We start from the raw sequence: 26436 nt of genomic DNA, 5'->3' as shown, positions 1-26436 counted from the left end.
GATGAATAATTAATTATTTGCAAAGGAAGTGCAGAAGTAAAATTAGAAAGATCAATTTGAGATGCTCATGCAATGCAAATGGACAAGAAATGATGGTTGCATGGTTTGAACTAACACTTTGAAGGGAAGCTGGAAAAGAGTGGATGGATTATGGGTAGTTGTTAAGAAAAAGTGAAGAATAAAAAATGGCTGAGTTTGGTTATTGGATCAATAATGATCCTGCTGAGATAGGACCATTGCATGAAGAGTTTGGGGTGGGAGAGAAAAAAGAGCACGAGCTTGAAAAGGGTTGAGTTTAAAAAGATGCCAATTATGCATTGCGATGAGGCTACTGAAACTGAAGTTCACTGTAGAAACCCTGAGTTCAGGAGAGAGATGTGCTGCAGAGGTATAGATTCAGGAGTCATTGGCATAGAGATGCAGTGGGTGAAATCACCAATGGAGAATGTGAATAAAGAGTGTGACATTGGAGGCAACAGATTTGGGGCAGGCAGAGGAAGAGGAACGAAGACCTAGAAGACTCATTGTGGAGGGGCAGGGAAACCTGGGAGTGATGGTAGTGACAACAGGCATGAAGATAGCTTTCTGAAGGAGAGCAACAAGGTTAGATGGCAGAGATACAGCCACTGGATTTCAGGCAAGGAAATGGTTAATAACCCTGGGGAGAATATTTCCAATGGAGAAGTAATGAGAAGCCACACCATGGAGTGAACAGTGTGAGAGAGTGTAAAAAGGTAGATATGTCAAAATTAAATGGTTTAAAGTCTGTAGCTTCAAAAAAAAGTTTATCCAGATCATGCAATACCTGCTTAGGGAGGAGATAGAATAGGAGCTCCAAAAGTATGGGAAGTATATATAGCAGTCACCAAGAGGATGCTTACCAGGGAGAAGCAGAAATAATGTCAAGCATCTCCAAAAGCCTCAGGACAGGTGCAATTGTGCCCAGTACAGCAATTGGAAAGCCAGTGCTGGGAAACGACTTGCTCAATGTCACAGCTGTTCAGCGTCTCAGCTAGATTAGAACTGGATCTCCTTCCCCACCTCTTCATCAAATATTTATTGGCTCCTGTTCTGCCATAGCCAATGCTGATGGATAGAACATGTGCCCAATGCTGAGCAGGCACAACAGAAGTTTAATGTATGTTTTTTATCCACACGTTGTTTAGAATTTGGTTAAAGTGAAATGATATACAGCATATTATATATACATGCTTTCCTTCTCTGCTTGTTTCTCTGTCTCCCCACCTTCCATCTACTCCCTTGCTCCTTTGAACTCCTTCACAAACTTCTTTCTAAATGTTGGAAAGCATGTTGGTGATCTCTTATGGAAATGTAATTGACTCATTTAGAATGCTCCTACTTTGGAACTTTATTTTTGTATTTATTTGAGAAGGAGAGGGAAACAGAGAAAGAGAAGGGGAGGAGAAAGAGAGAGGAAGTGGTAGTGGGAGGAAGAGAACTGCACATAGATTTCAAAATGTTTGCATCAAAATAAGCTTATATTTTTATTCTGCTTTCCAACAAACTTTTTATTATTTTATTTATTTGAGAGAGAGAGACAGAGACAGAGACAGAGACAGAGACAGAGAAAATGAATTTTCTATCTACTGATGCACTCCCAAAATGCTCAAACTGGCCAGGGCTGAACCTGAAGCCAGGATCCGGGAACATAACCCAGGTCTCCAAAGTGAGTATCTGGAATCCACTAACTTGATCCATTACCATTACCTCCCAGGGTCTGCCTTAAGAAAGCAACTGGAGTGAGGAACTAGAATTAGTCATAGACAACCAGTACTGCAAAATGGGATGTGGGTGTCTTAGCCACTAGACCAAGCACCCACTCCCAGAAGGTCCCTATTTTATAGTCATATGGAACTCCTCAAATCTCTGTATCATTTTTTGATTAAGAAAATATTTTTGGATTAGCATTGTGGCATAGGGAGTAATGCCACATCCTATGTGGGTGCAGATTGTGTCCTGGCTGCTCCATTTCTGATCATTTCTGATCCAGCTTTCTGCTAATGGTCTAGGGAAAAGCAGTGGAGGAAGTTGACCCAAGTGTTTGGACCCCTGCAAAATATTTGGAGGACCCAAATGAATCTCCTGCCCTCTGGATTTAGCCTGGCTAGGCCCTGGCTATTGTGGCCATCTGGAGAGTGACCCAATAAGTTTTAAAAAAAGTCTTTCTCTCTCTTACTCTCTCCTCCCCCTCTCTCTGTAATTCTGACTTTAAAATAAGTAAATAAATATTTTTAAAAGAAAATGTTTTAAATACCAGGTATGCATAAAATACTCTTTAATACACATTATACATTATTATATATAAAATACTCTTCAATATACATTATACTCTGTGATATAGAGATAAAAAGTAATATATATTCCCTGCCCTCAAGTACTCATAGACTAACAGGGAAAAATAATAAGAGCTTAACTAGGAAATCGCTAAATACTGCAAAAGTCCTATCTCTACCTAGTGTCCTCATCTATACAATACATAAAGTATCATGGTTAAAGGAGTCAACATGTTAAAATGTTTATAATGACTGTGAAAACAACATTATCAAGAGTATCAAGAGTTATGTAAAGCATGTATAATTAAAAATTTGTGCACAGATTTGAAAATTTTCCCATTAGATAAGCATCTTTCAATTCCATTTTCCTACAAGCTTTTGCAAATATCTCTGATATAGATTTTGTTATTATTATAATTATGAAATAACTAAACACAATAGAGTTCAAAACCATAGAAGAGTACTTAACCCAAGCTAGAGCTACAAACATCTAAGCTGAGTCCTAAAGGAGCAGAGGACACTGAACAGAAGAGGAAGGATGCATGACACTCAGCATTAGGCAGCTTGGGGCCAGATTCGGGAGCAAGGGATCACACAACGTGACTGAGGATGCAAAACCCATCTAATTTTGGCCCAGCATGGTGGCTTAGTGGCTTGCAACAGCTGGGATCCCATATGAGTGCCAGTTCATATCCTATCTATCACTTCCTTTCTAGTTCCTTGCTTGTGGCCTAGGAAAGCAGTGAAGGATAGCCAAAAGCCTTGGGCCCATCCATACACCCACATGGGAGACCCAGAGGAGGGTCATAGCTCCTAACTTCGGATGGGCTCAGCTTCAGCTGTTGTGGTCATTTGGGTAGTACACCAACGTATGCAAGACCTTTCTGTCTCTTCATATCTCTGTAAATCTGCCTTTCTATTAAAAAATAAATAAATCTTTTTAAAAAATCTAATTCAGTAAAGTGTAGGCTTTGAGGAGGAAAATGGCAAGAGTCAAAGCTTAAGAGGTCAGGGAGGATAAACATGTTTCCACTTAATCTTGAGCTATAGGGGAATGTTTTATGTAGAGCAGTGACTTGGTTAGATTAACAGTGTTGATCACCTGGGCAATAGCATGGAGAAGGAAATGGATGAGGAAAGATTAGAAATAAGACCAGTTAGGAAGCTGGTGAGGGAGAATGAAGGAGCTCTGAACTAGGGAACTAGAAGCAAAAGCAGAGAATGGAACCATGTATTTGCAATATGTGCATGAGGTGGAGCTGCTAGGACATGGTGATTGTAGGATGCAGGGGGTTAACATAAAGAAGGTGTTAAGAACCACTCCCAGGATTTTAGTCCAATGCAAGGAGATAGATAGAGATATCATACAGTGACCATGGCAATCCCGATGACAAACTCTCTGGGAAAAGGTACAATGGAGGTGGAGTGGGAAGGTTATTTTTTTGGGATATGTTGAATTCTAGGTACCTATGAGATTTCCATGTGGACTTTTTGTTGTGGTGTTTGCTCTGCCAGTCTTGCATCTCTAGAACATCTCTGTTGGAAATCCAGATTTGAGAGTTGCAGCAGATGGACAATAGATTAAACCACGGTGGTGGCCAAGTTTGCTCAGAGACAGGGTGTTGCTTGAGAAAAGGGTGGGCTTCACATTTAAGAGAAGACTAGGGGGCCCTGCGCAATAGCATAGCAATTAAGGTCCTCGCCTTGAATGCACCAGGATCCCATATGGGCACTGGTTCTAATCCCAGCAGCTCCACTTCCCATCCAGCTCCCTGCTTGTGGCCTGGGAAAGCAGATGAGGACGGTCCAGAGCACTGGGACCCTGCATCCGCGTGGGAGACCCGGAAAGAAGTTCCTGGCTCCTGGCTTCAGATTGGTGTAGCACCGGCCGTTGCACTCACTTGGGGAATGAATCATCAGATGGAAGATCTTTCTCTCTGTCTCTCACCTCCTCTCTGTACATCTGCCTTTTCAATAAAAATAAATGTCTTAAAAATATATAGATATATAAAGAGAGGACTAGGGAAAATGAAATATTGAAGGATAAAGTGGACCAGCCAGACTGTAGAGGATTGAAATGTGAGTAGGATGGAGGAGCTTGTGGAAGACAGAGAGAGGATTACACCCTTGGTGTCCATAAAATTGCCAAGAGGGATGGCTCTATGAATCCTGCAATGATCCTGCACAGACCTGAGATCGCCAAGGACTGGCTTGACTTTTTGCCTCTTGTAAAGCTCCCTATTTTATATTGGCTTCCATTTCCTATGTCTGCCCCAGGTGCCCTGACAGAGAATTTGAGGATTTGCTCTAGGTCCTAAGACCACCTGTGTTCCAGAGAGTCAAATGATGGGTGTGTCAAGTCAGCCTGAAAATCAGACTGGCAATCTACCAAGTCATCTACCAGAAAATCAGACTGGCAATGTCTGATGAATCACATATATAGGGAGATCACAGGCTAGCCTTTGGAGGGGGGTTTGATCAGGCTCAGAACACCTGAACTCTCATGGTATGGCTACAAGTCTTTACTGCCCACCCAGATCTGTCCTTAAGAAGCTTTTCATGGTAAGTAGGATGATTCAGGACTAAGGCACTAGTCTCTAGTCCCTTAGAGACTCAAGAACCCTTAAGGCACCAGAGTCCAAGGCTACATCTGAGAACTTTTCCTCCTGATCCAGTCCCGTGGAGTTTGGCCTCAATCTGCAATTGAGGGGCCCGGTGGTAGTGTTGCTTAGCAATGTGTTTGTCATATGGCAGGCCTTGGAAACTAGCCGTGGAGTTAACACAGGCAGAAAAAAAAAAAAAGCCACTGCCATTGCTGCCTTCTCGGAAGGCAACCACTTTCCTGCCTCTGGCTTTGTCTGTCTGCCAACCTAAGACATATGCTTACGCAGAAGGTGATGACATTTTGACTCTATGCTCCAAGTTTTTTTTTCTTTCCCTCATGTGTTATTTCTAAAGATAACAAAGGTCAAAAGGCATTCAGCATTTTCTGGTTTCTCATAAGCTTCTGGTCAATATTTAATCTGGTTTATGGATTCTTTTTAAGGTTTTCTAGATGCTTTCTTGAGTCTGCTGGTAGCCACCCACAGACACTTGGAAGGAGGAGAGAAGTCCACCTGGCAGAGACACTCTGAAACGAGGGATTAGAGACCGGATCCAAGGAGCAAGAACTACAGCTGAAAGACAAGGGAGCAGGCCCTGAAAACACTACTACTCAGAGATCCACCATGGCCTCTCTTGGCCTCCAACTTGTGGGCTACATCCTAGGCCTCCTGGGGCTACTGGGCACGATGACTGCCATGCTTCTCCCCAACTGGCGAACAAGCTCTTACGTTGGTGCCAGCATTGTGACAGCAGTCGGGTTCTCCAAGGGCCTCTGGATGGAATGCGCCACACAAAGCACCGGCATCACCCAGTGTGACATCTACAGCACCCTGCTAGGCTTGCCTGCTGATATCCAGGCTGCTCAGGCCATGATGGTCACTTCCAGTGCCTTCTCCTCCCTGGCTTGTATTATTTCTGTGGTGGGCATGAGATGCACGATCTTCTGCCAGGAATCTCGAGCCAAAGATAGAGTGGTGATAGCAGGTGGAATCTTCTTCATCCTTGGAGGTCTCCTGAGCTTCATCCCTGTAGTCTGGAATCTTCACGGCATCCTACGGGACTTCTACTCACCACTGGTGCCTGACAGCATGAAATTTGAGATCGGAGAGGCTCTTTACTTGGGTGTGATTTCCTCTCTCTTCTCCATGGTAGCTGGAATCATCCTCTGCTTTACTTGCTCATCCCAGAGAAATCGTTCCAACTATGATGCCTACCAGGCCCAGCCCCTCGCCACCAGGAGCTCTCCAAGGCCTGGTCAAGCTCCCAAAGCAAAGAGTGAGTTCAATTCCTACAGCCTCACAGGGTATGTGTGAAGCATCAGGGGCCAGAGTCGGGGGGATGGCTGGGTCTGTGCAAACCAGTGGTCAATCCCCCATCCCCAGGGCTACAAGGTGAGGGACACTGCCACTGGATCATGTCAGAAGGTGCTGCTGAGGATAGAATGACTCTGGCCATTGGATCAAGTGAAGGCACAAGTGAGAGCTGGCAAGACAGTATGAGGGTTCAATGGGCAAGGATTCTCACCAAGCCAGCCTTTGTATTTCTCTCACTTTGTGCCCCTGCCCTGAGTTTTCAGCCTTCAACTCCAAGCTCCCAACCACTACCCTTGGCCAGGTCTCAGAGGCTCCCATAGTTTGTGGTTTGCCTGGGAATCATTCCAAAAGCCAGTAATCATTTCCCACTGACTGCATCTTCTCTGTGATCAAAGACCTTTTCCCTGTGGCTCAGGATGGCTCTGAGTTCATTACTGGGGGACAGAAGGAAAAAGGAATGGTGACAGTTCTGGACATGGCTTTAGCCTCCTTCTCAAGTGTCCCTTCAAAGAAACTGATTGGTTAGTACCCAGGCCCTGAACCTTCATTCCACTGCTCTTGTTATAACTTCAAAGTGCCAAGCCTGGATGGTACCTGAACCAAAATAAAGCCATCCCACAGTGTCCACGAAACAGTGGGTGCATGATGAGAAGAAGGAAAGGCAGCTTGGGACTAAAATAAGATGAGAACCACTTCCTAGGGCATTTCCCCCAGTTTCCCCCTGCACTCCAGCTCATGGTTCAGGAATTACACCTGCAGCTAGAGCAAAGCACAAGGAAAGACCACCTGGTGAGAAGCTCAAGACAGCAGCAGACCAGACTGTGACTCCTGCTCTGAGCTGCTTTCCAAACTGCAGCTCCAAATTTCACGGAAGCCTCTACCTCTCAGTGACACCTGACTTGGCTTCTTGTCTGAGCTACAAGGCTGAGGGCCCACACAGTGATTTTTCTAGGGACTGTAAAGCATATTTCAGTATATGTGCTACTAAAGTGAGCACTGTGGAGATTTTATACACATGGTTCTTGGCAGGGTTGGGGTGCGGCCATGTGGAAATTGTGGGGGAATGATGAAGAGGTCTTCCATTCTGGCTAAGGAAAAATAACATTGGTATGTAATAATTCTGGATAGGCATGTATGTTGGCTCTAATGGGGGGTTTCTACTTAAACCAGAGAGATGTGGTAACCCACAGAGTTGCCAAGTCTAATGGCAAATAAGTTGCAAAGGTTGTCATAACCTCCCATCTCAGGGTCTATCCACAGAGCTTCTGAAAGACCACAGCATCAGGCAGGTCCTTTGCCACCTTCACGTCCTTCCCTCCACCCCATAAATCAGAAGTTATTCCAGGGTAGCTAAAGGGTATTTGAGGCGCCAACATCATCCATGTCCAAGGTGCTGTGTCCATGATGGGAGTGATGACTGAGCTGCTGCTCGGGACTGTAGCTTAGGTAGGAAGGTAGAAAACGGTTCCCAGGCGGACAATTTCTCCTCCAAAGTCTGCAAATGCTCCATGTCCCCCAGAGAGGAAGTGGAGTGCTCATTAACCAAACACATTTTCACTTAACCAGCCCAAGTATCGTCAGCTTCTCACAAAATCCCTAATACAGCTCTCCAAATCTCTGCACCACGGCAAGAGGTGCATTTGAGGTCTCCAGCAGACCTTTCGTGTTTCTACCTTCTGTCCTGCCAACCTGGAAGACTCCCTTCCCTTAGCCAAGTCCTCTTCAAGTTAGGAAAGCTTGCCCAACACTTCTTCATTGAGCCTTCTCTGGCCACTCCATCCCTCGCCTACCCCTCCTTCCTCTAACCCTCAGCATATAAATTGCTTCTTGATGCTTATCACTCCAAATTTTTTGTTTGATAGTTATGTTCTTGCATGCGTGTCTGATCTCACAAGCATACTGTAAACTTTCAGAGGGCGTGGGTAAATCTCAGACCTCTCTGTATCTATCTATTTGTAACACTGCTGAGCACACAGTAGGTGATCAATAAACTTGTTGATTGAGTCGCTGTTTTATTGATTAAAAGGGGCCCAGGAAAGGATGATATGACTGGAGGGAATTGGGCTAAGGGGGTAGGAAGGAAGAAACTGGTTTGTCTTCCCTAAGGATGGAGAAAAAATTCTGAAGTGCATTGAAAATATAAATCCTGGCAAGTTTCCTCCACCCCACATACACAGTAAGAAAATGTTAACCTTTTCATTTTGTCCCAAGCTTCTCCTTTCTAACACAACTATTTTTTAAAATCTTATTTGATAAAAGATTGTGCAATTGACTTATAAGATGGAGACACAAAGTCTCACCCCAGTAAAGTAATTTTCCCAGGGGAACACAGCTGGTATTAGTACCCTTCTCTCCTGATTCTCAAAGTAGCATCTTGCTGATCCAATATTCAGTCTGCCAGAGGTCGCCAGACAGCTCAAAGCAAGAGTGGGGACATGTGGATTATTTTGGTCTCCCATGAAGGCGATCTGGGAAAGCAGGACCAATGCATTAGGTTTATCACCTGGCATGTCCCCTTGTAGCATCCGTGATGCACCAAAGAGCAATCAGACTTCCCTGTGACTCGGACACGTCCCCTCAAGTTTCAATTTTTTGAACTCTGGAGATGCAGGAGTTTGGATTCATGATTTGGCTTCATTGGGGGATTAACAAAGCCCAATTTGCTAGGGTGTTAACTGACAATAATGGGGCCCCAATCAATTCAATTTAATATGCCTCTGGACATATGAGGTCTTGGTACATAGGCGTTTGGTATACCAGATTCTACCCATGCACCTCTGAAGTGGGTCTTCTTGGGTGCAGAGGCTTAGAACTCCAGCATCAGAGCTCTTGTAGAGGCAATGACTGTGAGCAGGAATAAGAGTGACAACTCCCTACACAGAAGCTTAATAAGAAAGAGGTCATGTCTCTGGTGTGGACCATAACCCCCAGTGGCATTGAATGATAGTGCCTGGAAGCTGGAAGATGGGCTTGTCTTGCCAACTGTTCTGTGCTGAGTGACCAGAATATGGCATGGGTTCTCCTCATCCAGCATCCAAAGCCCCTCAGATCCCCCAATTTCCTGCTTCCTTCACATACTTCAATGAAGTTGGTCTTGGGCAGGTAACAAAATAGAGACCCAGAGAGCTAAGCAAAATTCCTCAGGTATCACAGTGTGCACATAAGCCTGGAAACTCCTCCCATGGCAACATGCACTTGGCATTCCTGTCTGAAAATGTGTATAAGGGTCCGTTGGTGCTTGAAAGTCCTGCACCATTCCTGTCCCTGTCAGCCACTAGCATGTAAGAATCTTTGAGGAAAATAGGGCACAGAGCTTCCCATTATTTTGGGATGAGGCTGGCCTGGACTTGGAGTGGGGGTAGGAGATTGTCTCTCTTAATACTACGAACTTCACAATATTTAAGAAGATGGAGTGAGAAGTTCATCCTCCAAACAGAAAAACAGAAACAAAAACAAACAAAAAAAGTATGACAGGCCTTACAGGCAGCAGCTGATCTCTTCAGCAGGCTAAGAAAGTAAAGACTTGTTCTAAATTATTAAAGAAGTAGTCCTGGCTGTGGGGGCTAACTGGAACAGCTTTTTGCACACACCATTGCCTTCTATCATAAAGTAATTTAGATTAGCTCTAGACCTGGGAGTAGTGAACAACCTTGCCTTTATGCCCCTGCCTCAAGGTTCTGACCCTTGCACAAGAAAAGATGTTTGTGCCTTCCGTCATTCCTCTGATAATCGTGTGACTCATGTTCACTCCTCATCCCTGCCCCCACCGTCTGTCGACCCTTTTACCCCTGTCTTGAGGCCTTGATGATACATTCTGTGTGACCAGTAATGGGAGTGGGGGTGGTGAGGAGACCAAAAGTGGCTTCATGGCACAAAGGGAAACTCTAGGTTTTGGAGAAACTTCCCCCTCCAGCTAGTCTCAAATAACTAATGTGCTAAGGGCTTTGTGGGTGCCAAGGGCACACGAGGACTATTCACCTGATCCAGAGGCAATAACACATACACAGCTCACAGCGGTACAGGCACAAGATGGACTGTGCTGTGAGATATGAAAGAAAGTAACACAGGACAGAGTGTCAGCGCCTGAGGAGACAGCTTTGTTTTTAAGTCTCCTTAAATTCCAATCCACGGGAAAGTAGGGCTTGCCACCTGAGCTTTTGGAAGAATGATTCAAAGAAACTGCTTCCTACAGCTGAAGCACTATGGGAAATTGACAAATAGAGAGCAGTGTCACTGAGTAGATGGGGATGTGTTAAACAGATGGCCCATTACACTTTTGGGTTTGCTTTATTGGACCCCTACAGGGTCCTAAGCAGGGAAATGGGCCCTAAGCAGGGAAATGGCTCTGGCACTCAGCCTATCTCCGCATTCTCTTCTTCTGGCCAGGTCTAGAGAAATTACTAGGCCATTAGAAGGATTGCCCATCCAGGAATCCTGGGGCCTTGTGGTTTTGGATCAGAGGAGAAGCACAGCTTTGAGACAGCATAGGAGGAGAGGCCCACAGGTGATGCTTTGTAGAATCAGTGGTACCTCCCAGTCAGTCTCGGGCCCAGGAACAGGGGCTTCTTTCACCCCCATAGCTGCCCACTTTGAAACACAGAGCCCTCAGGCTGGGAAGTACACGTGTTCCTCCTCAGCTAGCTGAAGCCTGGCCTTCGCCTAGTCTGAGCTACCTGCCCAAGCATGCGTGGATCCTGACTTTGATGAGAAACTCTTTTATCTCAAGAGGGAAGAGAACCTCAAACAGGAAGTCCAGCATGCTATCTTTCTCTTTTGCATGAAGTGGTAACTCTTCGATACACTATAATATGATCACTGACAAAAGATTAACAGGCTGTTAGCAGGTACAATGATTCAGAGGCTGTCACCCCTTCCCACTACTTTTCTGGGAACTATACTCAGGAATTCCTAGTGCTTCAGAAGAGAAGTAGCCCTGTGTCTCAGCTAAACCAAGTAGGAAGTTACTATACTAAATCACATGGTCATGATCTTTGCAGAGACAACTAGTGCTTTCTTGTTATCCTGTCATATCTCCAGAGTGACATCCTCCCCGCTTCCCAAAGATCATGCTCTGGAGACTTTGGAGAACTCTGCAGCCATTCATGGCCCTGTAGAGAGAGCAGAACGCCTGTCTGCTTTTTGAAAGCTGGTAGGAAGTACAATGCAATGTGACTTTCCATGCGAAAAGCGTGCCAGTCATTGAATGGAGGCAAACCAGCCTTGAGTGGAGGCTCCTGTTCTCCTACATACTTTCAGAATGTGTGATGTTTGACCAGGTTATGTGTGGGTTGCTTGATAAAAAGGCTAGTCATACCAAAAGTACCAAGGTAAGATGCTCTTTGCAGCTTCAGCACTTTTAAAAATTATTATTATCCAATAAGATGCAAGAGGATGGATCAGCATCTCCTTTAAGGGATGGCAAGCAATATATTGTGAAGGCTCTACTCCCTTGTTTTAAAGGCATTGGAGGCCTTGATTTGAGGAAAAAAAAAAAAGAGAGAGAGTGTGTGTGTGTGTGTGTGTGTGTGTGTGTGTGTGTGCACGTGCACTCATGCGTGTTTGTGTGTTTTCTGGACATAGCCACAGATCAGCCATTTACATCACAGTTTTTTTTTTTTTAAAGATTTACTTATTTTTAATTTGAAAGGCAGATTTTTACAGAGAGGGAGAGAAAAATCTTTGATCCATTGCTTCACTCCCAAAATAAATTACCACTCCAGAGCTGAGCTGATCTGAAAACCATCAACCACGAGCCTCTTCCATGACTGCCATATGGGTGCACGGTCCCAAGGCTTTGGGCCATCCTCCATTGCTTTCCCAGGCCACAGGCAGGGAGCTGAATCAGAAGTGAAAGAGTCGGGACATGAACTGGCACCCATATGGGATGTTGGCACCAGAGGGTGGAAGATTAGTCTGATGTGCCACCATACCTGCCCCACATCATAATTGACACTAGTTTTCCAGTGAGCCTCTAAAAGACATCAGAAGAGGAGTCTAATGGATCCAGAAAAATCAAATAGTAATTCAGAAGCAGTGGAATTTGGGGAGCAAGGATTTCTCTCAGCTACACAAGCTCCCTTTGACTAAATGATTCAGTGGTTTCCCAAAATGATACATGATGGAAATGAACAAAAAGGTAGACAGGATGAGAAGGGAGGTGACTTCCTCCTGTTGGTGATTCCACATGCACCTTGCATGGTTAATTTTACTCCTCTGTGTGTAATAATAAACCAATATGTTCTCAAGTGTCACTTTCTCATTCCCCAAGAGACTTGCCCAACTCAGCACTGTCTGGGGGTGGAGGGGTTCAAAGGAGTCAGAGAACAGCCATGGGCAGAGGCCAACCAGACCAAGACCTCCTGGAGTGTAAGAATAGGATCTTGATGGCTGTTTGGATATCAGGAAAGCTGCCAAGCACAGCCCTGAGTGAAAAACCCAGTCAAGAGGAAATGAATTTTCACATTGTTTGGAGGGATATTCGTTACATAAGTGAACAATTTCCTGATCATGAGGGCAGTTAAACATTGTGTGGGATTATAGAACTTCTTCCCTAAAAATTCTTACATGGGCTGACTTGAGCATGGTTCCTAGTAAAAGGTGAGACTAACCGTTTTCAAAATAGGCAGTATGGCATCATGAGCAAAGGCCTTGGGTTTGGGGCCAAATAAACCTATGTTTGGGACCTCTTTTAAAGATACATACTTTTTATTTGCAAGTCAGAGTCAGAGAATCTCTTAATGTTGGAATCATTTCCCAAATGGCTGCAATGGCTAGGCCTGGACTAGCATGAAGCCAAGAGCATGGAGTGTCTTCTAGGTCTCCTATGTGTGTGCAGGGACCCAGGACTTGGGTCATCTTTTGTTATTTTCCCAGGCCATTAATAAAGAGCTTGATTGAAATGGAGCTGCCAGGACATGAATAGGTGCCCATATGGGGTACTGGCATTGCACACAGCAGCTTTATCTCCCATGCCAAGCCTGCCTCTGCCTGGGTTTGAATTTTGTCTTTGCATTCCCTAGTGGTGTGATCTTGGAAAAAGGACCTCATTATCTAGTTTCCTCATCTATGAAATGAGCATGTTAAAAAAGATTACCTGTTATTATCTGTCAGCATATAGGAGACCTAAAAGATACTGTCAAAGTATACCAAAAGGTATCTTTGTGGTATGACAGAAGATGACAAAGTATATACATACATACATTTATTTAACTACAGATCTGAACTAGCAGAGGCAGTTTTTCTAAAAAACTTTTCAAGATTTGTGAAAATTTTGGACAGGCTTCTCTATTCATAGGAAGTCAAAGGAAAGTAGGCTTCAGAAGTGGAAGAGGAAAGAGAACAGATGGATCTTTTACCTTCATTTGGATTTGCTAAAATCTGGGATGAAACAGAGTTTGTGATTAACTAAGCCCTGCTGCTGTAGAAAAGCTCAGTCCCCAAGGAACTGCAACCTGAGATTAACTCCCCAAATGCAGGGTATGCTTGCGGAGATTTCAGCAGCCACTTTCCCAATTCACAGCCTCCAAAAACACCATTGCCAAGTTGTTTTAGAGTAACTTCCCTCTGCCGTTTGCATACTTTTGGTCCTTTCTTTTCCTATGCTTCAGCTGGGTAAACTATTCTTTCTCAAACTCTCTGGGGTGTGACTGTAATCCCCATTATCCCTAGGTTTCGAGATTTGGGCTATACTACTATACCCTTACTTCTGGAAAACCTTTCCTGCATACCTCTACAATCCCAATCCTTCTAGGTTCCTAGGGCCTATGTGGAAGACCAGACCTTTGGATCCAGTTTTCTAATCCTCTACCTAAGGCTATATTATTACCTATCCAATTGTTTTTGGCTTGTGGAAAACATACTAGTTACAGTATGTAGTAGGCTGGAGATTTCCAGCAATTCCTATCAACTGGGTTCAGGGATGGAGGCAAGTAACGTATTTCTTGTGCTGACATTTTCTATCAGAAAATGAATGCTTTTATGGCTTACTTCATGACCAGGGCTTGCACATACCCAGTATTATCCAGTTCTTCCTTCAGTGAATTAATTTATTAACCAAGCATATGCCCCGACTTTGATTTCACAATATATAGTTCCTGAATGTTCTTCCTGCATATTATTAGCCATAAGTTAAAAAGATGTGCTTGACATGGGGCTCCCCATGATGGCTCAATGGCTAAATTCTCCCTTTGCAAGCTCCAGGATCCCATATGGATCCTGGCATGTCCTGGCTATTCCAATTCCCTTCCAGCTCCCTGGTTGTGTCCCGGGAAAGCAGTTGAGAATGGCCCAAAGGCTTGGGACCTTGCACCATGTGGGAGACCCAGAAGCAGCTCTTGGCTCCTGGCTCCAGATCAGTTCAGCTATGGCCACTGCAGTCATTTGGGGAGTGAATCAGCAGATGGAAGATGTGTCTCTCCTTCTCTCCATATACCTGCTTTCCAAATATATATATATATATATTTTATTACATATCACATAATTACATATCAACAATTATATACATTAATGAATATAGATGAGCTAATATTATATATAATTATATATGTTTATTACATACCATAATATACATTATATATAATATAAATGATATATAAATACATGAAATACACATTAAATATATATTTAAGTCCTTTTCATGAAGCTTAAGTCACTCTTTTTCAGCACAGTAGCCTTGACTGAGATCAGTCTCACATTCGTTATTCCTGAGCCAGCCTCAGTGTTTCATTCCTAACACAGTACCATTAAAACGGGTTGTGATTCAAATTCAGCTGGTGTCTGCTTCTTCCTTTGCTTTTCAAATAATAAAAACAAGATGGGCTAGCATTGTTTTGCAGCAGATTAAGCTGCTATCCGTGATGCTACTGTCCCACAGGAGTCCAAGCTGCTCCACTGCTGATCCAGTCTTTTATAAACACACCTGCAAAAACACTAGGTGATGGAGACGATAGATGATCTGAGTACTTGGGCCCTCTCACCCACATTGGAGACTCAGATGGAGTTCCAGGCTCCCAGCTTCCTCCTGTTCATTGCAGCCATTTGGGCAATTTGAACAAGCAGATGGAAGATTATAACTCTGCCTTTCAAACTTAAAAAAATGAAAAAAAAATCTGAACATTTTATCTAGAGGCTGCCCTTGGGAACCGAGAGTCTACTAAGCATCTGCATCTGACTTGTTAGTCCAGGTTATTGGTCCTCAATGAACACAAACAAGCCAATCTTCCTGTCCTCTGGGACCACAAGGTCTGGCCTAGTCCTCTGCCAGATGCCCATTCATGCATTCAACAAATACGTACTGATCTAACATTTGCCCAGAACTCATTTCCTTTGAAATTTATTGTCAGTTCTTGGCCTGTAGATAGCTTTTTCTTTTTCTGGAAATAAACTATGCCCAGTCTTGAAAAAGGTAAAAAAAGAAAGCTTCCTCAGAGGTTTTTTTTTTTTTTTTCCTTTTAAGTTCTCACTCCTAAGATCTGCTCTCCACAACCTGGTTACATATTTTGCAGTTGTCAGTATTTAAAAATCGTATGTTTAAGCAGCCTCATTTTGATGATTCTGAACATTTCTTGTAAAGGACACCCATATATCTTTCCTCCTTTGGTAGCCAAAAGAGAAACACTAGACCACTCCTGCTTATAAAGAACACCCCCAATAGCTTGTAGCACATACTACCTCAGTCTTCTACCTTCAGAGTTAGATTGCCAGAATTATTACCAACCTCATTCACAGCTTGTACCCAAACCCTTCTATGAATATGGCATTGCCTTAGCCCCTTGAGGGAGATGGACATATGAACAAAACACACTTACCATCATTCATTCATTTATTAATAATCATTTATTAATTACTATATCCCAGACACTACAATAATTTCCAGGATGCAGTGGTTGGCCAAATAATAATAATAATAATAAAGAAAAAAAGCCATGCCTTCATCTTCTTATGGAACTGGTTGAGGTAGGTAAATGGGGATCATGTATATTTTGTTCACTAATGTGTATCACAGTGCACAGCAGGTATCCAATAAACATATCTTATATGAGTAAAAGCAAATGACCAAATACATAAACTCTGAGGAGTGTTAAGGAGTTTTAAAAAAAATGACTCAGGAAAACAGCAGTAGAGTCATAAAGTAGACAGGAAAAAATGACTGTTGGGCAAGGCCTGTGGAAGCAACACCTACACCAAGAGAGGAAGGATGAGGAAAAGCCAGCCATGCCAAGATAGGAGATGAGAGCATTCCAAGAGTGGGAGCAGTTATGAATAAAGGCTCAGCAGCAAAGAACTTGTCATATTTCAAGTGTGAAGACTATGGGGAGCCAGAGGAAAGAGTGGCATAAGATGAAGGATCGCATGAGACAAAATAAAAGTAGGCAGCAGTTTTATAGAAGCACACTGTAAGGGATTTGGAATTTGTTCTAAGAACCAGAAGTTATTTCAGGTCTTTAAGCATTGCATCGTTTGCTTTATATTTAAAAGCAGGCCCTCTGTCCCCAGTAATAAGACAACTGTGCGAACTGGAGTGGAAATAAGCGGTCTAGTTGGAAGTCATGACCATCCTTGTGAGATGACTACAGTTTGGATTAAGCTAGCTGTGGTAAAAAATGAGTCAAGTCAAGGTATACGTTGGAGAGCACGGACAGACCCGATTAGTAGGCTGGATAAGGGATGAGAGGATGATTTCTAGGTTTCTGGCTTAAGCAATTTGGTGGGTCGAGGTGCCATTTTCAAAGGCAAGGAAAACTGGCAGGGAGAAATAGTCCTGAGCTATGTTGCACTGTTTATTTTTAAGATGTTTTGTTTGAAATATACATGAGACATTTAAATGTAAATGTCAAGTAGTCTGTCAAATATTCAAAACTCTGGAGTTTCCTATTAGGGACGACAAGGACAACGAAGTTTGTGATGAGACTCTCATAAGGGACATAAAACCAAAATGCTCAAAGAGGAAAGGCAGGTCTAACTGGGTTAATTCAAGGAATTTGCAGGACAAAAAGTTATCAATCGCACCTAATGAAACATGTTGAGTGAGAACATTCCAGGTAAATGGGATGGGACAGCCAAAGAGGAAAGGAAACAACTTTAAGGCTTGCTCAGAAATTCAAAAAACAACAACAAAACAGTTCACTTGGGATAAAATGTGGTTTTTGTGTGAAATATTTCAAGACCAATCTAAAGAGGGTAGAAGCTAAGTCACAAAGAGCTTTAAGTAGCACACATTAAATTATATGGGGCTTGGCAGGCAGTTGGGAATACTAGCAGGTCTTTGAGTAGAGGCATGACCTGATCAAGCTGCTAAAAGCCATTTAATGATACTGTGTAGGAATAGGAAGCACAGAGCACCAGTTAAGAATGGATTTCAATGACCAAGTCCCATAATAAGGTTGTATGCTGATCATGGAAATAGAAAGTTAAAGGGCAGTCAATAGCTATTTGAAAAGATATATTAACACAACAGCAAAAACCTGGAGAATGCACCCAATTTTCCCTTCAGTGCCTCTTCCCTTCACACTCAGATCACAAACTTGGGAAAGCCTGGGTGAACACTTTTCAATTTCTCCATAATGACAGCTATCAATAGTTACAGGGACCCCAGGCTGGAACAGCTTCTTAATAAATAACACAGAAGGTGCTCTGTTATTGAAGTGAATAGACCCCCGCTCCTGTCACTAACATTGAGACAACTGGGGCCTTGACTTGCATGATCCAAATGGGCAGCGAAGGCCTTTAAGTGAAGCCAGGCTCCAGCCTCCTCTAATTTCCTGCAGTCTCACTGGAGTACCTATTGTGCATCTACTTTCAAAGCAGGTAAAATAATTTGGAAATTGTCTGAAGTAACTTTGCCGAGGCAAAGTAGCATAAAAATCCAAAACATTTCCGCTAGCCTAGCTAATATTTTGTCACTGTTTGATCCCAAGTTCCTTTTATTGTTTCTCCTCTACATCCCATTTTTCACTGTTAATTTATGTGTTCATTGTTCAACATCTTCTGAAGAGTACCTTGAACTCAGAGTGTGTGCTGTATAAATACAATAAAGCAATGAATTAATAAAATGGATCCTTTTATAAGACTGTATGTTTTATTATTTCTGATACTATGAAGTCTTATCTCTCACCCCATACCAGCCCAAAGAATAGGCAGGTCTAATTCTAGGGGGCATCAGATACATCTCCCTACAAGGCCACAATGTAATCATATACACAAGGGCACTTTGGAAATCTACACTAATCCATCACTTCTAACAAATACTTTTTTCATAACCCATACTTTTATGTATTTGTATTGTTCTTCCAGAGGTAATGTGAAATTTAATATAAATTATAATATCACCATGTAATTTCACAAGTCTCTCAGAGGATATCCAAATTTGTTTGCTCTTTAAAAAAAACAATTTATTTTTACAACATAAGAATACCAACTTTGTTATAGAAAATTTGAAGAGGGCAGGAAGATAGGAAGAAGAAAAAAAAATCAACCACAGTCCTACAACCTAAATAACCACTGCCATTAACAGTGTGGTCATGCCTCTTCCTTAAATCCTAGTTCAGGTCCCACTTCTTTTGTGACTTCTTCCTTGAACTTCCTCCCTCATATTTTCTTCTGCCCCTCCCCCCAGATCTTCCATATCAGGTTTGTACCACTCACTTGCACATATCATATACTCCTGTATATAGTTAAGCAACTTAGCATATGTCTTCTATCTCCAACTAGATGATTACATCCTTGCAATCTGAAACCATGACTTTTATTTCTTAGCTTATCCTAGAACACTTAGTACATTGGACCCAGTATCTGCCAACTGTTTTAAGAACATGAACTATCTTAGAAAGGATATGAAACAGGCCAAGTATCTGGGTCTTCAAAATTAAACCTCTTATGTCACCTAGCTTTATGACTTTCTTTTCTGTTCCTGGACTCTTCAAAGTATATTTAAACATCTTTCTCCACACCAAAACTGAGTAAGAAGCAGATTGATTAAAAGCCAGGATGTTTTCAAAGATTCTTTACATAAGGCATACAAGTGGTAGAGACAGAGGCAAGGGGGAAGGAGGAGAACAAGAAGAGAAGGTAGAAGATCGAAATAAGAGGGTAGAAGAGAGAGAGAAAGAGAGAGAGAGAGAGAAACAGAGAGAGAGAGAGACAAAGAGAAAAAGGGAGAGAGAAAAGGAGAGAGAGAGAAAGTCTGGGGCTCAGTCCAGTATGTGATTTGCCTCCAGCACCGTGTACAGGATCCCATCCACTTGTTCTGAGTCATACCCGATCTCACGAAGCTCCAAGTGAGGGAGGACAGAAGTAAGGAGATAGCTGACGTGGATACGTAGCCGCGTAAGCTTTGCCAAAGCCCTGTATGATGGAGTGAAGGGCAGGAGAAGAGATGACATGAAGTCATTAGCCAACAGAATACAATGGAGCCCCTTCAAAATGGGCCTACACTTCTCAACAATTAGGTTTCCATTAGCTAGAGAGAAAGAAGAATGTACAATGCCACCAGGCACAGGGAAAACTGGCTGAGGTTTTCTACAAAGTAATTACTCAATACTTGGTGGCCTGTGAATTAAGGCTTTGCTTTTTCCCTTGTCTAAGGCCACTAACTGTGGTCCCTAAGGGATGCTCCCCATTAGCACTCACAAGTTGATAACTAAACCCTAGGAATTAACCTTTCTAGGTCATCTCCCTCTTGGGTCCGGTAGGAGACCTGAGCCTTCTGCAACACTTCCAGGTGTGTCTCTGTCTCCTTCAGTTTCTCTTTTAATTCTTGCTTTTCCTCTTTGGTTCTCTCCAGTTCAGCTTTTAGAATCTGGAACTCAGCTTGACGATAACCCATGTGTTTCTTGCTCCAGTACAAGCCTTCTGACTCCTGGGTACTGTAGGTCACCAATTCATGTTGAACTTTCTTGAATTCAGAATGCCAGTGATTTCTCTCCTGTTCCAGCTCCTCCACCTGCAGTACAAGAAAACAGAAATTCAATGGCATCCAAATTCTGCCAAAAGCCAAAGAGTGCCAAAAACTCTAAGCGTAGATTCCTCAACTTAGTGACCTGTTCAATTCCCAAATATGAGCAGCAAGCCCACTAGTATTCAAGGGCTCTGAAACAGGTAACAGAATGATTCAATGACAGATTTTGTGTAAATGTGTCAGAATATAAAACCATCAATTACACCAACATCCCGAGCCCTTGGTTACAATAATCTTCATTTCTAGAGGTAAAGTGTTAGCCTAACCTTTTGCTGGAACAAATTCCTTTCAGCCAAAACACGTTCCAATTTTTCTGTGGTTCTCTTCAATTCTTCCAGCTCTCTTTGGTTCTTTGTCTTTGGTGTACTACAACGTCTGCTCTCCTCATAGCCTCTTCCTTTCTCCCTAGTGGCTGCAGCAGGAATTGTGGCAGAAGCCAAAGAATAAGGCATTAAGTTCCAGGATTCACCTGCTTTTCTTCTCTCAGCCAGCTCCTCTCTGTTAAAAGGGATTAACTGAATGGGAGCCCCTGAATCTTTGACACCTTTTGCAACACCTACAACAGCTACAAAAGGTCCCTTGTTCACTTCTTCTTTGTTTACGTTTGTGCTACTTCGGTTTGATTCTTCTGCTACCAATTTGGGCATCTGATCTTCTGATTCTTCAGGAAGCAGGGACCCCTGGTGCTGGTCTTGGGACCCTGGAGATAGACTGGAAGCGTCCCTATTTGGACCTGTATTCTTGCTTGCCTCTGGGTATTCTGGGTAAAGGCACGGTGGTGTGCTTCTCTCAGAACTGGATTTGTCAAGGCTGTTCTCGCCTTCTGGGTAGCCAACAGATGCCTCCGCCCTCAGGTAAGAGCCAGACATGGAATAATCTAGAGGAGGTGTTGTCATCTCATTCTGGAGTCTTCTTCGTTTCTCCACAGGCTCCTCACCTAGGATCCATTTGTACTTACTGCAAGAAGAGAAAATTGAGCTGTAAGGAGTCATAACACAGGCTAAACATATTCTTATCCTATGGAGCCTCTCCTCAATTTCCCCTAGTAAAGCTGTCTTTAGGTACTATCCCACAATCATTTCAGGTTCAGCATGCAACTTTACACCCCAAGTTTCAACCCCTTCACATATGCAAACTAAGGAAGATATGAAGCTGAAAGGTGTGAACAATCACATCTGGATGTAACAGGACAAAGTTGACTTCAGTAAGAATTCTAATATTAGGATTGAGATCAGCCCAATTACAAGTTTTCTAAAGGCCAGTAAAGGAAGACAAACAAACAAAAAAAAGTACACACAAAAAATTCCACAACACAGAGCAGAGCCGGCTCGTTAATTTTAAAGCATCACAAAAGTCTTCCACTATCAAAGATTTCTGCGCATTTTTTTTAATGTTGCAACAGAACACAATACAGTTCCTTTGCCAGCCAACTGGATTGTGGCTATAGCCCATTATTCACTTCTAAAATCAAGTTAAAACATAGGGCTCCAGTCAAAAACAAAGGAAGCAAATCAGCCAGTTTAACTTATTTCCCCATCAAGTCCCTCAGTTAGGCACAGAATTACTCCTGTTCTTCAGAGAAGCTAAGGATGGTAGCTTCAAATCACCTTCCGCTTCTGACTGTGATATGGCAGCAATTTCAAAATTTCATGGAAATGGAATGAAAACATGTTCATTTGGTACAAAAGTTTGAAGCTCACTAAGGTGTTTCTTAATACACATTTCTGTGAACGCGCTGAAGACCTGTTACACATGACTGCAGACTTTTTTTCCACCAAAATACTTTCTTTCAATTGCAGTTTTCATGAATTTTTGTAAGAATCATCTCGTGCATTAATGGTTGAAAGCAAAATAAAGGTATCAGAGAAATTCAGAGGCAAGTTTACATCATGTAGAAGAATAAGAACCCAGTGTTGTTTTAACTACGCTGCCTTCTCTCTGGATAATTAAAAAAAATCCAAAATGAAAAGGAGCTTTGTACTTTTCAATGATAAAGTCATGTCTGTTAATAGCCACCTCATAGTAACAAGTCAGCCCCCGTTTCTGTCATTTCTTCAAACTTCTATAAGACATCACAAACTTTAGCTTCTTATAATATCCCATATGTTGTGGTAAGTCATCATAATAGATGTTGAATCAGCTGTTGGGGAAAAGCAGGAGGATTTAAGGTCTATGTAAGAACAAAGGTGGCTATCTTTAACATGTGTTAGGAGCACCACAGATGGCCTACGGAGCTGTGGTGCTGAGGGAAACAGTAAAACAATCAGTTGGCAGGCATGAAAGAAAGGTATACACAATTCCAGATAGGAAAAATAAAGTTTTATGAAAGGCTATTAAAGTTATACTATTCACCTTATCTTCATTTTCCCACTTTGTAGGGCTTGCTCCCTAACTATCCTCTCTTCTGTGCCATGTTACTTTTCTTTAGTAATCTCTTATATCCTCTTGGCTACAGCACTTGGGCAATAGCTTTCACAGTTCTTCCAAGCCTTGACCAGCTGCAGTACTGAATTTCCAATTGTTACACATTTCCCTTTGGGGACGTGTGTGTGTCCCACTGGTATATCAAACTGAGTATGTGTAAAACCAACTTTCATTTTCATCTTCAAATCTGTTCTTTCCCATGGTTCTTATTCGTATCACGGCACTACCAAGCTGTCAGCAACACCTACAGTTTTATAAAGTAATTTTATACATAATCAATACTCCACTTGAAGCACTTGTTACCTCCCCTGGACTACTGTCATTGATTCCCCCATCTCCAGGCTCTGCTTTTCTCATCTCTAGATCACTCACTGCCAAGTCAATCTTCTCGTAGCATTTTCTGAATATGCTACCTCTCTACCTGAAAACTTTATTGCCACATCCACAAAACTATATCTACAAAATCAAAGCTCAAATGTCTTGGTGTGGCATTCAAATCATAGGACAGATTTATTGAGCACTTACTCTGTGCCATATAATGTGTGATAAGTGCTACACATGTATTATCTCGTTTAATTCTTGCATGAATCCTGATACAGTGGCTTTTATTAGTGCCACTGGTAAATTTCAGTGGTTACTCAGGTAGAAATTAGGTAACTTTCTCAAAGCAGCCAGTGAGTATTGGGCTAGGACATAATTTGGCCCCAGCTTTATCTCCCATTAATTTCTTCACCCACATTAGCCAAAATAAATGTCCTGTGTCTTATTATGCTGCTCCTATTAATTGGAATGCCCTTATCCTCCTTAACACGGTATTTCAACACAGCTCAAATGCTTTTAACATGTACCAATGTTCTACCCTGTGAGCATGTGTGCAGGTGCGTGTGCCCTGGGTACCTTATTAAAGCAAAAAGGTATATGCTTTTAGACAAAAGGGAGCTCAGTTAACTCTGTTGCATGGGGACAAAAGAACAAAATTATTGCCTAAGTGACATTCAAAAAAATAGTGATTATATGAATGAGGGGAAAACAGTGGATTTTACTTATTGAGTTTACTCTTCCCCAGAAAGTCTTCTTCCTTCTAGGAACTGATTCTTTTTTTTTTTTTTTTTCTTTTAGGAACTGATTCTTATATACCATACTTGTATTCAGGATCTAATAAATTAATAAAGCCACACTCTGTTCCAACTTCTTTTCTAATGACATAGTTTCTTATCATTTTCTTTTTTCTTTTTGTCATATTCCTCCACGGTCACTTTATAGGTGTACTTTGCATTATTTCCTGAGATTTTAAAAATTAATGATGGTTACACAATGCTTCTGTTTTCTTGAAATGCTTTGTGAGGAATTTCTATATGTAACTGCCATCAGTTTAGTAGTTCACTAGCAAAGATAGAATGCTATATTAGAATTAGATTCTTTTTTCTTTACCCATTCATTTCCCATGTCTCCTACTATGTGTTAAGCACTCACACAGGCAAGACTAAGAATTAAAAACAACGGCCTCTTAAATTTTTATTTATCTGTTTACTTTATGATGCAGAGAGAGGGATAAAGTGAAGCAGGAGAGTGGAGGGGAAGAGATACATGGAGGGGGAGGGCGGGAGGGAAAAAGGGAGAGAGACAGACAGAGAAAGAGGGAGAGAGACCATCCCCACCTGCTGGTTCACTCTCCAAATGTCTACAGTAGCTTGGGTTGGAATAGATTCCAAAGCCAAAAGCCAATCAATGGTTCTAGGTGCATTCAGTTGTCAGGGGCCCAACTGCTTGCTCTAGCACTGTTAACTCCCACAGTCTGTATTAGAAGCTGGAGCCAGAATCCAGGGCTGGTACAGAGCTGATATGGAACACAAGCATTATAACTAGTATTTCAACTAACAGGCTAAACACTGACCTCAAAGCATCACTCTTCTACTGTTTACATACTCCTTTCTACACCATACATTTTTAAAAAAACATTTTATTGAGGTATAAATGAGGTAACTTCATTCATATAAAGCATGCAATTCAATATTTTTGGTAGATTAAAAAAGTTGTGTAACCATCTCTAAAATGTACAGAAAATTTGCATCATCCCAAAAGAAATTTCTTACTCATTACCAGTCACTTGTTATACCCCACCTACTTGTAGTCAATCACTAATTTATTTCTACCTCTACAGATTTACCTATTCTAAGTATTTCAAACAAATTAAATCACAGAATAAACAGTATTTTGTAATGGCTTTCTTTCACTTCACATCATGTTTTTGGTTCCTCCAAGCTGTGGCATGTATTACTATTCTGTTCTTGTTTTATGCCTGAGAGACTCCATTGTATGGATATTCCACATTACATTTATCCATTTATTCAACTGAGGTTTCTTCTACATTTTGGCCACTGTGAGTAATTCTGCTATGAAAGTTTGCGTAGAATAGTTTTGAATATGTTTTCAGTTTTCTTGGACTACATACTTAGGAGTAGAATAACTGTACTATATAGTAATTTTATTTTTAACATTTTGTGGAACTTTTCAGAAGCCAGGAGCTTTCTCCAGGTCTTCCATGTGGGTACAGGAGCCCAAGGACTTGGACCATATTCTGCTGCTTTTCCCAGGGCATCAGCAAGGAGCTACAGCATCTGGGCAACAGCAATCAGTAGCAGAGCAGCCAGGATTTACTTGTATCCACTATATCACAGTGCTGGCCCTGCAACATTTTTCATTTACACCTAATAGATAATGGTTTCAAATTTGCCCCATCCTGAGTAACACTTGTCATTACCCATCTTTCTGATTATAGCCATTCTAGGAAGTGTGAAACAGCAACTCAGCATGGCTTTGATTCACAGTTGCTCAGCAGCTTTGTAATGCTGAACATCTTTTCATGTGCTTACTGATCACCTGTAGATCTATGGAAAAACATCTATAGAAAACCTTTGCCCATTTTAATTAGATTATTTGTCTTTTTATTAGTGAGTTGTAATAGATTTTATATATTCTGGCTATCAGATTTACTAAGTTGTTCTACTCTGTAAGCCATCTTTTCACTTTCTGGATACTACACTTTATGCAGGCCATTTTAACTACAATTCATTGTCCCTTTAGCTTTTGATGTCAATCTAAGAAACTACAGCTAATCCAGCTGCAAGGACTTAGTCCCCTATTTTGTATTACACATTTTAATTTTTGCATTTAGATCTGTGAGTCACTGTGAGTTAATCTGTGTGTGTGCAGGGATCCAATGTCATTTTTTGCACTTGAATACCCTGTTGTCCTAGCACCATTTTTTGAAGACTATTCTTTCCCACACTGGAATGTTTTGGAGACTTTTCCAAAGATCCAATGACCATAAATATAATGGCATATTTCTTGACTGCTCCATTGATACATACGTTTATCCACATACAAGCACCACACTATCTTGATTACTGTAAATTCACTGTATGTTACGCAAGGAAATCTGATTCCTCCAACTTTCTTCTAAGATTGTTTTGAGGATTCTACATCTCTATCCTTTCCACATGAATTTTCAGGTGATACTGATTACTGTATTAAAGCCATCTAATGTTTTGGTTGAGACTGCATTTGAATCTAGATAAATTGGCAGTATTGCTTTTTAACAGTATTCAATCTACTGATTCACAAGCATGTAGGTCTTTAACTTCCTTCAACAATATTTTGTAGTTTTCAGTACAAAAACCTTGCTTATACTTGTTAAACCCAGGCCTTAATACTTTATTTTTGATTCTATTATAAAAGGAGTTTTTCATTATTTTAATTCTTGTTCTTTTCAAAGAGTAGCTTTTGGTTTCACTGATTTTCCCCACTGTTTCTGTATTCTCTATTTCATCTCAATTCTAATCTTTAT

General features: G+C 41.8%; 2 protein-coding genes across 4 annotated transcripts in view; one reads left to right on the top strand and one right to left on the bottom strand.

Moving 5' to 3' along the window:
* The first annotated feature begins 5343 nt into the window (after positions 1-5343).
* CLDN2 (claudin 2) lies at positions 5344-6248 on the top strand. The gene has a single exon (XM_040999945.1). The coding sequence runs from the start codon at positions 5522-5524 to the stop codon at positions 6209-6211; it is 690 nt and encodes a 229-aa protein (XP_040855879.1). The 5' UTR covers positions 5344-5521; the 3' UTR covers positions 6212-6248.
* Positions 6249-17976: 11728 nt separating this feature from the next.
* Positions 17977-26436, bottom strand: part of MORC4 (MORC family CW-type zinc finger 4) — a 60593-nt gene continuing 52133 nt past the window's right edge. For 2 of the 3 annotated variants that reach the window (XM_040999929.1, XM_040999930.1), the window contains exons 15-17: positions 20432-21122; positions 19867-20150; positions 17977-19552 (exon numbers count right to left, since the gene is read on the bottom strand). In XM_040999929.1, the coding sequence (XP_040855863.1) occupies positions 19399-19552; positions 19867-20150; positions 20432-21122 (1129 nt within the window). In that variant the 3' untranslated portion in view covers positions 17977-19398. The remainder of the gene's footprint in view (positions 19553-19866; positions 20151-20431; positions 21123-26436) is intronic. The other variant, XM_040999931.1, reaches the window with a different exon arrangement.

The sequence above is a fragment of the Ochotona curzoniae genome, unplaced genomic scaffold (assembly GCF_017591425.1).
Source record: "Ochotona curzoniae isolate NIBS_2020 unplaced genomic scaffold, NIBS_Ocur_1.0 scaffold_1852, whole genome shotgun sequence".
NCBI classification, from domain to species: Eukaryota; Metazoa; Chordata; class Mammalia; order Lagomorpha; family Ochotonidae; genus Ochotona; species Ochotona curzoniae.
Note: the sequence above shows the minus strand (reverse complement) of the source record. Positions and strands in the feature narration are given on the sequence as shown.